Raw genomic sequence first — 13,894 nt, 5'->3', positions numbered from 1 at the left:
ATTTAAAAAAATAAAGAGAAAGAAATAATGTAAAAGGAAAATAAAAGAATTTAAAAAATGGGGAGGGATCCACTAACACTATGTAAAACTAATATGGCTTAACAACCTTTCATAACTTTTTCTACCGTTGACATTTTAACAATCAAGTCATTGAATTTATTAATATAATTGCACTTGTCATACATGTAAAATTTTATATCAATCCAATATTTCTATTATATCGATCTACTATATTAATATATATTTAATAGTTGAAAGTTTTTTACAGAAAATAAATAGTTGAAAAATTGATACTTGAACTTAACATGGATAATCTACAGAATTGAACATGAAATTCAACAACTGAATTGTTAAAATATCAACAGTTTAAAAGTTATGAAAGGATGTAAAACCATATTAGTTTTTTGTATAAGTGGATCTCTCCTCATAACATTTTTTTTAAGTTTATATAACGTGACAGTTTATTATTGGTTGGAATTTTTAACGAATATAACATTTTTGAGTAAAATGAGCTCAAAAGAATAATTTAGATACTAACTTGGGAAAAAGGGTTTAGTTTAGGTATTAATTTATAGGTTATTTAAAAAAATAGGCTTAATAGTTGGATAACGAAGGTACCAACATAGAAATAAAAACTAATGTAAGTACCAAAATGAGAAAAAGAGTACAGTTTAAGTATCGATTTGTTAGTTAAATTTATTTTTAAGTAATTTTACGTTACTTTGCTAAAGTGTGATTTATGACAATTTCACTACATGTATCGACTTCGATCCGTTTTGATTAAACTAAAACAAACCAGAAAGTACGTGAACATACGAACACCTTGAGTTTTAATTTGAGATATTCTTTGAGTTCCAAAATATTTTTTAATTATATTTAAAGTGACTCTTGCTTTTTAAATGAAGTTTTAAATATGATTTTCTTGCCATTAATAATAATAAATTAAATTAAATGCATATTTCACTTAAAATCATCAAATTAAAATCAATATTCATAATACATATATATAGAAACCAGTTTTGAAGTATACCATCAATTTTATATTTAAATAAAATTAATAACTTTCAAATATCCTTTATGCCGTATTTAATAAAATAATTAAATATTTTTATTTAATACACATAATTAAATTTATGCGTCTCATGAATATACAAAGTAGTAAATAAATATTAATGATATATTTTCTTAAGTCAGATTTCAACCATATTTATTTATTTATTTAAGCATTTATTTACTATAACTTAATTTTATTATTATTTTCATTATTATTAGTTGATAAAACTTTGCATTTGTCTGTTATATTATATTTTTTCAATTACATTACCTTACTTTTTTTATTAATTATTGTGAGTGTGTTTTTAATTATCAATTATTTATTTTAACATATTGTATGTTATTATGAGTCTCTATGTTTTCATAAATAAATTTGATTTTCAGATTAATAACTTTTTCATCATTAAATGAGTAAAATATGATAATTACATTTCGTGAATAAAACAACAAAGTCTTATATTTGAATTAAATAAATTAAACAAGATAATGCGCGTCGACGCTCTTTGTTTCCTTCACCATTTTACACCATCAAATAATTGTTCACTGTTGCTAACATTGCCATTGCCATTCCAACTCAAACTCAGATTCATCATTTGTAGTAAAATTAGTTCTTCTTAGGGTGGTTTCAATTACTTGCGTTTGCCATACCTTTGCACTATCTCAATAACTTGTTTTTTATTGCTTCAATTACCACAAATGTTTTATTAATTAATTTCCAATCTTTGAATGTCAACCTTTCTTCAATATTTATTTACCTTTATTTTAACCTAATTCCATTTTGACCTTTTTTTTTTTGTTAATTGTTTATTATTTTCGGCCTATTAAACCAATAAAACAGGAAAAAGGGATTTTAAAAAGTGAAATCCGCAAAGCCAAGATATGAGAAATCTTTGCAAAGTTTGAAAATTAAAATCAGTGAAACATTAGGGTGTTGAATATTTGGAAATACTTGAAAGTTAAGAAAATAATCTAGGAAAATCAGAAAAAAAAAAAAGAAGGCATTGATGACAAATTCGATCTTCTCCTTTCTTGACCTATAAATTCCTGCACAAATTTTAAAAAAGAAAACCCACAGAGAACACAAACACAACACAGCCATGGCATCAAGCTCTAGCTGTAGCAGTAACGATGTGGAAGCATCATTCAGGAAAATAGTTACGGATTTTGAAGTTCACAACAAGATATTACGTTTGGACAAGCACCACATTGATAGATTCATCAAGCCTAATTTGTCACCGGGTCAAATTAACATCCTTGCTAGCGGTAGAGATTGTTCAGGAATTCCGACTGTGGATGTGAAAACTGGTGATTTCTTCTTGGTGACCCTATCAAGCAATGAGTACTGCTATGTTATGACTGGAATCTCAAGCATGATTACCAAAAACATATTTGCTGCTGATCATGAGGTTGCTTTCAGTTGGTACCATGGGGCTTTGCATGTTCATCGTTACTAATTAACCTTCTTGTTTTTCTTTTTTTCTTTTTATAATTATAGTTATTAAGATATGAGAATAAATGAATTTTATTCTTCAAGATGAATGAATAAGTAATATTTATAGTTTTCCTATTGGTATATTGAATGGTGCATGCGCCATCTTTTGATTTTATGTTTCATGCTACTTACATTAATATAATATTGTAAGTGATTTTTTTTTTGTTTAGTAATATTTTAACTCGAGTCTTATATCTAATGTCAAGTTTACAAAAAGAAGTAAAGCGATTTCATTAATTATTACTTTTCTTTCAAGATAAGTGGTAGTGTAATATATCTGCTATATGAGATGAGATTAAAGATTGAATTAATAGATTCGGATAAAAAAATCAATTAAATTAGAGTTTTTAAAAAAAGTTTTAAAATTTTATTTAATCGTTGGATCCATTGGTAGTTGTAAAAACATTGGATGAGATCCAATTTTTTTAATAAAATCACCTAAAGGCTTAAAACTAAAAAGGTAACGCACCCATGGTTTTGTGCAAATTCTCCATTAAGATTAAAAATTAGGTGGGCTCAAACATCTTTTTCTTAAGGAAATAGATCCAGTCTTGAAAATATATTTTTCTGTATTAGAAACATGAATCTACATCATGATTTAAGAGAACTGATTATTTTTATTATTTAACAAATATTTAAATATATGTATATATATCACATGAGCCAGAGCTAAAGAAGTAAAACCGACACTAGAAGAAATGAAATAGAAAACAAGCGTCTCCGACACTAGAATTCAAGCCAAACCCACCAATTCTAAACCCACTTCAATTCCAATATTTTGCTTATAAATATGCACCATTCCAAACAATTTCTTCACTCAAAGCTTAGCTTAATTATACTCAATTCATACCATCTTTTTTCTGAGACTTGGTTTCATTGGAAAATCATCTTATAACATGGCTACAAGCGTGGCTCAATCTTCTTCTACCTTGGCTTCACTTGACCAAAAGGTGGACCTTGCCAAGCGCTGCTCTCATGGTAAGCTTTTTAACTTCACACACCACTTTCAACATCTAACATTCAAGAATGCTGGGTTTCCTCAGTGATTTTGTTTTGAACCAACCAGAGGGCGTAGTTGCTGGAGCTAAGGCAGCCATTGCTGCTAGAATTGCCACTGCCATTCCAACTGTAAGAACGCTTCAATATCTGTAGTAAACCTTTTCTAAGGGAGGATTGAGTCCAAAATTTTAATAACTTGGTGTTTGACATGCATTTGCAGATGGCTAGTGTGAGAATGCTGCCATGGGCAAGAGCAAATCTTAATCACACTGCACAAGCTCTCATTATCACCACAGGTTATTCATCATCATTATCATCTTCAACTTTTAATTACCAAGTATCTGTAGAAGGTATTTTTAAGTATAAATTCCATTTTTGTTAATGAAGTTTTCGATTGGATTGCAGTGGCAGGAGCTGCTTATTTTATAGTTGCAGACAAAACTGTTTTAGCTATAGCACGCAAGAACTCATTCAAACATGTCCCTAACATGAAACCGTGAATTCTAGTTGGTCTACACCATAATCGCTACTCTTTTGATCACTCGGCTAAGAAGAGGGGGTGCATAGAAGGGGTTGGGGAGGTGAATTTGGTATTCTAGGAAGCCATTTGTTCCACTCACTGTGTGATTCATCGCCTGTTCAATACATAAAATAAAGATGGGTTTTCTTTACTAGGATCAGAGCTTTGTGCACAAGGTAAATTCACTTCCATCTATAAGTAAACCTGGATGGCATGTATCCATAAGTCAAATGTAACAAAACTCATAAGACTTGGATTTGGATGTTACCTTTGATTCATTCCAAAAATAACGGCAACTGCATAAACTTTCACCACCAGAAACCATAGTTGAAATGATGAGAATGCATGTCTTATATCAAGCTCCGACTGGGCATTGTCCAGTTGGCTAGTTTGCTCATACATACTAAAAAGGAAAGTATAAACAAATGCTTCAAGTCAAGCCCAAGCTTCAAAACTTGTCCATGAATCTATCTCCCCTCATGATTTTAAAATGAAAGGAAAATAATATAGAATTCTAAGGAGAGTCCAGGGGGTGAACTCAAAGAAAGTCCTCTAATCAATTTAACATAGTATGATGACTATTTGCATTATTTGATGCAACAGCTTCCTACAAAGGTTATATCTATTTAGGCAAAGCTAGATTAACCCGAGATGTATTGATTCTCAATACAGAAACTCAATTACAATAACATCTCATGTATCCCTAACAACAATACCCATGAACCTTGAATTGCTTAACTTCACATTTCGCACAATAAGCTATTCAGTTCAACTAACTTTCCGGCATAAAAAAGTTAAAATAGCACTTTTGTAAATTAAAATCTAAACAATTTTCTTTTACGATCTTCGACATTGATCATCGGGTCGACTTGGATTTAAAGTATATTCTTTGATAAGTTTATTTTGGCAAATTTTTGCGGTTTAAACTTTCAATACAGCGCCATTTTAATATTTTGGTCATAACTTGAGCTATAGGCATTCGTTTTGAGCTCGTAATGTACCGATTCGAAGAGAATTGAAACATCTATTTAAATTTATTTCATGGATGAAGCCCAAAAACGTCAATAAGACATCCAAAAATGGTCTGAAAGCTTGACACGAAAATAGTCGAAAAACCTAAAGAACTCTGTTTTATTTAATTAAGGGTAATTTTGTATTTTGTCCATTATATTATTATTTTTAATATAAATAGACATGATTAGTTAAGATTAGGTGGACTCACACCTAGCCGTTTTTAGTTTTATTTTGTTTTCTCTTCTTTTCTAGTTGAAGTAATATTCAAGTTTGATTCTACAAATTAATTACTTTTAATCTTTCCTTACTCTTTAGTATTTGCATGTCTTCCGGTTTAATTACAATTGTTCAAGTTTATTAAATATTCAGCTGATATTTGATACCTTACAATAATTGTTTTGTCAATTAGATAATTAGTTGATCTATTAATTTATAATATTTGTGACGATTGCATGATTATTTGTATAATGTGAGCATGCGATCTAACTTAAATAAACCCTAATAGTGTGTTTGTCAGTTAAAATTGAGTGTTTTTTGTTATAAAATAAATTAAATTACTAAGCGAACGTTATAAAGTTGTATGTCAATAAGGAAAATTTTTAATCACGATTGTCTTAATTATCGAGAAGGTAAAAAGAGATTAAAGACTAGTGTCACGGACTTAGATTTTTCCCACGCGATCCGTGCGGCCTTAGGCATATTCTTTACTCAAAAACGCCTAAGTCAGCCTTTACTTGCAACAATTGAGGATTCAACAGAATTCCTCTAAGGCACCAACGAAAAACAGTAGATGAACGAAATAAGAATGAACCTTGAAAGATGAACAAAAGCCACAGAAAAGCAAGAACACTTGAGAGAAAAGTTTGAGTGAATGCTCCTCAAAATTCTATTCACAACTCCATCTTATACAATGAGCAGAGAGTCCTTTATTTATAGCTGAGGCTCGCCAAAATCAACGGTCTAAATCAAAGTACATCAATGGCTACAATTAAAAGCTATCTAAATATCAAATCTCTAAGATTAGATAACCGTATCTTCTAAATATTACATTTAATATCTAGGATCATATATCTCTAAAGATCATCTTCCATATTTGCCAAACATATCTTTGGAAGATCACTTTCCTTATTTGCCAAGCTCCGGAGATGGGCTTTTAGGAGATGGGCTTTTAATTTCTCCAGGCAACGAACCAGTCCAATTGGGCCACATGACCTCCCTTGAATGTGATGGATCGTACGAGTTCGTCATGGTTGCCGGCTCCCATGCGCAACCCATGGCACTAGAAGCTCGTTGTGACTATAACCAATTTATTAAAGAACATTAAAATTTAAACCCTTGAATCAAACGGATAATTTACTTTAACTAGAGTTTTTTCTCATTGATTTTTTAATATTTTATTTTCTTCTTCTTTTTTTTACTTTGTTTTACTTTTAATATTTTACATTCTTCTACTTGTCAATGAAAACTAATCCATTGTACTGATTGTTGACTTGTTGTTTGAGGTCACTAGCCAAACTTTAAAAAAAACAAAAAAATTAGCAACATTTAAATAAAAAATTTTAAATAATTCAATAATTAAGGTTTAGTTTAGCAATAATTCTTTTGAAGCGGTTGTTTGAATTCCTTATTATATGCAACTGAAATAAGTTCTTGCTAATGGCAAGAAAGGGGCTTTGAATACGGTGTTGTTCTTAATTTACCAGAGGGGTTTGAGTTAGCCCCGCCTAATCGTATTTCGCCCAAGATGAAAAAAAAGTGTTTTTAGAAAAAAAATAGGGAGAAGTTAAATTTTTTTACTTTTCAAAAAAAGTATTTTTGGTTAGAGAGAAATATTTCTACTCTAGGAATACTTTTATCTCAAAAATATTTTTTATCCTAAAAGTAGTTCTAAAAAATAATACTAAACGCACCCTAAAATGAAAACTTTCAAAATTGAGTTGCTTAATTTTGGTTCAAATTTAATATGCGTTTGGAAAGATTCAACCGTTGAAGTGTTGTAAGGCAAAATCAGATCAAGATTAACTAGGTTAGGATAAAAGGAAATCGCAAACCTCAAAAGCTGGAAAAGAAATGTAAAGGAGGAACATTCAAGATTAAACTTTAACTATTTATTAGATTAGAGTTTTTCAGAAAAATTAATTGACGGGTTTTGAATCGGAAGGTGAAAAAGATAAAAATCGGGGTTTAAAAAGGGAAAATAGTATCGTCGGAATTTGGAATTTGTAGCTGAAATCTGAAAAGATATGAACTTTCCGGCAAAAACATGAGTTTTCCGGTCACCGGCGTTCTTGTTTCGAAGAGCAAAGAAGAAAAATAAAAGAAACAAAGGAAGAGAAAAGGAACAAGTTTATTTAAAAAGAAATAAAAGAAAAATGAAATACTTGTATATATTGACACATGGCAGTTGCAGATTGGTTCATTACTCCCATAATAGATATTGGGGCAAACTGATTAATGACGTAATTGTTCAGCTACATCATTCTCAAGTATAACATAATGGAGTGTTGGTTTTAGTGACAGCCGATCTAATTTATACCAAAGAGATTGTCCTGTATGTTTGGGGAGCCTGTTCGATATTTGCAACAAACGGCTGCTCTTGCCATATGTCCTTCTCTCTGCACCACAGTACTCCACAAGGAAGGTAAGCAGATCTCTTATAGCAATCGTATTTAGAGCTTCTCTGACCAATATTAAGTTGGGTCAGCCTTCTGTCCTCCCCATTACAACTTTGATTGTACAGTATTAGTGCAGATACTTAGCTACCACTGCTCCCATCCCTTCATTAAAGGCCTTCCCCCACCATTCTACCATATTTTCCGCCTTATGAATAGGTAACTGCATTATCCACTCTCAACGCTCACAATTCACCAACAGATCTCGGCCTGTCTATTACACAGGCCACCTGGAGGATCGAAACACGGGGTCCTTTTTGCATCTCTTAGAGGACTTCTCTCAAACAACCACCGGGCATTAGCCAATTCACTACTAATAAGGGAAGTATGAGCAAAAGCATCAAGTCAAGCCAATGCTTCAAAACTTATCCGTGATGATTACCACCCATTTTCACTAAGATTTTAAAACGAAAGGGAAAAATAAAAGAAAAAAAAATCATTTTAACATAGAATTCTAAGGCAATGAAAGCCCTCTAGCCATTGTGTTCCAAATAACTTGATTTTAGGTTCACCAATGGATTCAATTAGTATGATGACTAAATTTGCATTATCTAAGGCAATAAGCTTCCTACAAAGACATTAACTGGAGTGAAACCATCACTCCAATATAAATATATATATACACACACAAGAGTTTGCTTTGCAACAAGGGAATGTTAAAATCTATGCCACATTTTGGCCTGGTTGATATTCTGCAAGTGTTAGAATATAACTGCAATGGTTACAATACAATACGTTACCAATTGATCTAATTCCTCTTAAAAATCGAAATTTAGATCAGTTTATTGGAACGATAACAGCACATGCATTGACAAAGACTAGCTAAATGGGGTACAATAATTGATGCCAACTCGGGGAGATGCGGGGTTACAAGTCATTTTCTCACTTGGAAAGTTGAAACTTTTGCATGGATAATATCAATCATCTCTTTGGAAGGGTCAACAATCAATGATAGATGCTCAAATCGATTTCGAAAAACATGAAACAACTTTACTTAATATTTAGCCCCCTCATGTTTCCAGCCAAATTTAAGGTTTCATTAATGTTAAGCTGAAAATCTTGGAATCACGTGGCAATGGGGAATATCCGAAATTTAAAAGCAACGGCTAATCCATGAGGATTCTCTCAAGTATTATTGAAGGGAGATGGACCTCTTCTGAAAAGAAGATGTATGTGTATACAGTTATGAGGTTTTGTATACATGAGGAATATTCACCATGTCTGGTAAGAAATGGTGATTAAAGATTCCGATTCCTCCTTATCAGTCCTGTAATTGCTAAACGATCAAGCATTTATGCATATGTTGCCATTATAAGCAATGAAGACCCCACAAATACCATAATAAGTGAGGGTTTTGCCTTGCAATTTGGCTCATAAGAAACCTGTAACTCAGTATATTCTATTAACCTTGAGTGAGGGGCATGAACGTCAACTAAAGCAAAGACCATGTTCATGACGAATGAGACTAATTAAGCTGGGAGACTGGAGAGGAATGAATAGATTAGAAATGGATAGTGTTTTCTTAAAAGAGAACACAAAGATACCAAGCAGACTTGTCTAGTTTGGCCAGACTGTTTTTATTTTTATAATTAAATTTAACTAAGTGAAGCTGATGAATAAAGCCAATAGTGGTTAGGAAATTAGGATGGTGAATTTTTATCAACTGGACAAGCCTCTTGGCACGCCTGTCATTGGCGTGCTGCATGGCATGGCATGCAAAAAGACATGGTTTTAGGAATCTTGGGCAATGACAATATTGGAACCCTTTATGCAGGTCAAACTAATGCAGCTCACCACATTGCATGCCTTGGAATTTTTTCAGGTGCAATGGAGCCCAAACTCCAATCTCCAAATGCTCTACTTTTCTCTCTTTCTGCTCCGAATAATTTCAAGATGAGTGTGGCATAAGAATATGTTTAACTTTTATATATATATATATATATATATATATATATATATATTTAAATATATGAAACATAAATGTTAAACGCGAAAGAAAATGAAAGTTTGGAGTTACATGATATATATATATATATATATAGCTATAACCCACCACTCCACCAGCGTCGGATCGCCGCAAACCATATTCTGAGTTAAACATTCAGCAGAACATTCCCTTTTTTTTTTTTAGATGTAACCATCCATACATGTTTGTTTTCCACACGTGTCAGGGTATGAGATTGAAATACATCAACTTCTTTATTATTTTTTAAAATTAATAAATATATAGTATTGGACACATACTTGTATCTACTACTGAGGAGGCCGTTAATGTGAATCTACAGAAACTTTTGAATTATTGCAAGAAAGGGAATCGAAACATGAAACAAAAAGGAAGCTTGCAATGGATATGCATTATAAAGAAAAAATTCCAAATGCCAATAAAAGAAAAAAGTAAATTTTTTCTCTTATTTTTCTTAATTTTTTCTCTTATTTTTCTTAACCCTTTCTTATTGTCCCACCTGCACCGGCACTGCTTAAGCCTACTCCTGGAAGGTGTATCTGGCTACTTGGGTCATGACTCATGAGCCCCCACAACTATTCTGCCATTTGATGACGTGTCCATCCACATCAGCTTTGGATATTGCAGGAGCCAGCATGACGTGTCTTTCCTCGTGTACAAACACGTCAGCTTTGCATGTGGGAGGAGCAATTTTGGCGACTTGTGACGTTTGAGTAAAATGAAGCTATGGCGGTGTCATGGTCAGTGCCATGTTGGGGTGGACAAACAGGGTGGAATGAACCACCTTTGACTAGGTTTTTGAACTGTTTCTTTGGACTCATTGAAAGAGCTAACATTTAAAACAATCAACAAGTTCCGATTTTTGGTTCTTATACACTTTTGTTAGTTTAACTTTAGTTTATGTCGTTTAGCAATAATCCAAGGACTAAAAAGGCTTATTTGATGATGACAAGGTATTTGAACTACTTCCTTTTGTTTAAGATGTGAATAAAGGAAACTTCTATATGGGCATTTCAACATTGATTCATCCAAACCAAGGGTTAAAAAGGGTTAAATTCCTTAATACTTTAAAAAATATTATAAAAAAAAAAGAAAAGAAATTCGGACTTTTTCTCAATTGATTATTGTAATAACTTTCAAAAACAATGTGAATTAGCAGTATCCAAATAACATCGTCCCCTCATAACACCTAGTTGCTAGTAGCAATGTGGATGAGAAGAGAATAATATTTCACATTGTTTTTCAGCAATAATGATAGGGAATCAAATAAAGAGCTTTGGGGAGGGGGGGCATGTCTAGTTATTCTATTTAGAAAGTATGTATGAAACTATGGAATATGAATACATACACTCCTAAGCTATCTTCCTTTGTATAGTTAAATGTATAGCAGAACTATGGGGAGTCAGCTAGATTTTATCTAAACATCTGAGAAGAAAGAAAAAAAAAAAAAACGAAGCTGACAAAGCAACATCCATGTCCCCACAAATCAAAGGCTTAACTAGTATATATATAGCCCTTCCACCCCAAACACCAAAATCACCAATTGCACTAAGAAATTATTAATTCAGCTACTACTAAGTACAAACATTTGCGGGCTCTCTTTATTTTGCAAGGAGGTAAGCTTCGTTTCCTGCCTTTCAAATGTTTGTGTTTCTTATGTAGGATTAAAATCTGGGCTGATTTAACGTATTCTGGTAAGTAAAATACAGTTAATCAATATAAAAAAAAAAATGAGCTGGTCTGGAGGAGATTGGATGTGTGCAGCATGCCAACACCAGAACTTTAAAAAGAGAGAAGCATGCCAACGCTGCGGGTACCCCAAGTACGGTGGCCCTGATGTATCGACTTACTTATACAACCGGACCGAAGTTATGGCCGGTGACTGGTATTGCACTGCCATCAGCTGTGGAGCTCACAACTACGCTAGCAGAACAAACTGTTATCGATGCGGTACCGTGAAAAACGATTATGGTGGTTATAGTATGATGGGTTCTGAGACCAGTGTTCCCCCTGGTTGGAAAACTGGCGATTGGATGTGCACTAGGTGAGCTTGCATAATGTTGTTCATGAGCATAAAATCCCACAAATAAGCTGCATTGTCTCTGTTAATGAGTTTGTTAATATTGCATTCCTATAATCTTTATGCTTTATCTGACATGACTGCAATTTTGATTGCACAGATATGGGTGTGGAGTTCACAACTATGCTAGCAGGCTGGAGTGCTTCAAGTGCAAGACACCAAGGGATTTTGGTAAGAACTCATTGCAGCATTGATCTTCTCCAACATAACCCATTGAAAAGCTATTCAATCAAGTTCCTGACATTATCTTTTTTCTTTGTTTTTTTTCTTCAACTTTTTAGGGGATGCCTAGGAGGAATTTATGAAAAGAACATTGCCTGCAGTTTTTGTTCAACTTGGAGTGGAATAACGTTTAGGGTGAGCAAAGGGTGAAGGTTTTTTTTTCCAAGCATAGCCATGTAACTCAACATTAATCACTCAGAAGAAGCTTCGAAATATCTTCCATTAACTCTTTTTTTCTTCTTCTTCTTCTTTTTGTTCATGAAAATTTGAATGGAAATACTTTGTTTCAAGTGCATGTCAAAATCCCTGTGGGCGAAAACATCCATAATTGAATGCCACTTTTGGGGGAGTGGTCCAAGGAATTAAGGCAATGGGCAATGGTAAATTCAAGCAAATATTAATATAAAAAGTAAAACTAATTCAAAGTTGAGGTAGCTTAATTCCAGAAATAAGATTCAAGGAATCTCTTTGAGCAGTTCATCTCAAAAGGGAGGCATTTTTTTCTTTCTTTCTCAGAGCAATAATTTAAGATCCCTTTAAGCAACAAGTGTATATATATATAATAATGAAGATAAGAACCAGATGCTGTTTGCTTTTAAATGCATAGATGCAATTGGCGACTGCCAAGTTTAAAGCAAAGTCAAATCCCATCATCTTCTTTCTTTTGCCCTTCATTTTAATGCCTTAGCTCACCATTTTCACTCATTATCGCATCGTGTTGAAGCATGATTGGTTCCTTTGGCATACTAGTTATACCCTTTGCTAAATATGGGAATTAAAATGTACTAAAGTTTCAACCCATTAATTGTTAAAAGAAACTTTGATTTGGACATAAAAATGTGTCTAAAATGTACGATGAAAATAAAAATGTGCTTTACAAACTTTTAATAATAATTTAAAGACGTAATGCATTTTCTCTCCAGTTTTGAAACTGGATTTTTCAGTTATCAAATCATTATTTTAAATTTTTATTTAATATATTATAATTTCCGGTTCAATTAGATTTTAGATTTCTGAATGGAATTTAGGAAAATGTAACATCTTTTCTTTTGAGTCATTACATTTTAGTTCTCTCTTTTGGGTTCTTATGTTATATATTCCATCTCCTTCTTTTATAAAATAATTTTAAAAATATTATCAAGATATCATTTTATAATAGTACATGCTAAACATTCAACAAACCCTAACTATAGATCAAGAAAACAGTTAACAGCAAAAGAAGCTGTAGAAGAGAATTCACAAAACCATGCGCATCCTTCTCTTCTTTCTACACATTTATAGCATGCTTGTAACTACTTCTTACCTATTTAATTATTTAACTACTTCAACAGTTCAATCACTCAACTATTCAGCTCAGTTGTTTAACAACAGAAAAATCACTCTCGTAATTTTAGCTCCGACCAATTCAGTTCAACCTTCATTTACTTATATATTTGAGATTTATGACTGTTATTTTTAATATTTAAATTTATATACCAACATTTCTTCTAGTTTGACATGGACAGATTGGTCTTTTTCAACCTTAAAAAAGGCCCCCAAGACAATTCAATTAGTTTTTAAGGTTAATTTTTGTTGTAGACAACTTTTTAGGATTTTGTGTTTGTGCTTTCCATCAACATGTGTTCTAGTCAAAGATTTAATTTTTCAAGTTTGTGGGATTTAAATGATTATCATTCTTTGTATTTACATATACTCAATTTTATTAAATATAATTTTGATTTAAATTTTGGTTGTTAATAAAATTTCCCGGTTTGTTTTTCAACAACTCTTAAAGATCAAATGTGGAAATATTTCCACCCTCTCATGGATTTGTTAAAACATCTCTGGGAAAATATGCTACGGTAACTATAGTACATTTAAAAAAATTAAAATCTCCATT

At 32.2% G+C, this 13,894-nt stretch overlaps 2 protein-coding genes across 3 annotated transcripts; both read left to right on the top strand.

Moving 5' to 3' along the window:
* The first annotated feature begins 3,441 nt into the window (after positions 1-3,441).
* LOC105772332 (early nodulin-93) lies at positions 3,442-4,044 on the top strand. The gene is made up of 4 exons (XM_012593621.2): positions 3,442-3,523; positions 3,612-3,673; positions 3,765-3,840; positions 3,950-4,044. Exons 1-4 carry the CDS (start codon positions 3,442-3,444, stop codon positions 4,042-4,044), a joined length of 315 nt encoding a protein of 104 aa, XP_012449075.1.
* A 7,053-nt stretch (positions 4,045-11,097) lies between these two features.
* LOC105773684 (RNA-binding protein involved in heterochromatin assembly dri1) lies at positions 11,098-12,310 on the top strand. Of its 2 annotated transcripts, none has more exons than XM_052632864.1 (4): positions 11,098-11,329; positions 11,413-11,757; positions 11,894-11,964; positions 12,075-12,310. In XM_052632864.1, exons 2-4 carry the CDS (start codon positions 11,444-11,446, stop codon positions 12,083-12,085), a joined length of 396 nt encoding a protein of 131 aa, XP_052488824.1. In that variant the 5' UTR covers positions 11,098-11,329; positions 11,413-11,443; the 3' UTR covers positions 12,086-12,310. The 2 variants fall into 2 exon arrangements, with proteins under 2 accessions (XP_052488824.1, XP_012451217.1); XM_012595763.2 differs by having other exon boundaries at positions 11,099-11,329; positions 11,423-11,757.
* The last annotated feature ends 1,584 nt before the right edge of the window (positions 12,311-13,894 follow it).

Source organism: Gossypium raimondii, chromosome 6 (genome assembly GCF_025698545.1).
Source record: "Gossypium raimondii isolate GPD5lz chromosome 6, ASM2569854v1, whole genome shotgun sequence".
NCBI classification, from domain to species: domain Eukaryota; kingdom Viridiplantae; phylum Streptophyta; class Magnoliopsida; order Malvales; family Malvaceae; genus Gossypium; species Gossypium raimondii.
Note: the sequence above shows the minus strand (reverse complement) of the source record. Positions and strands in the feature narration are given on the sequence as shown.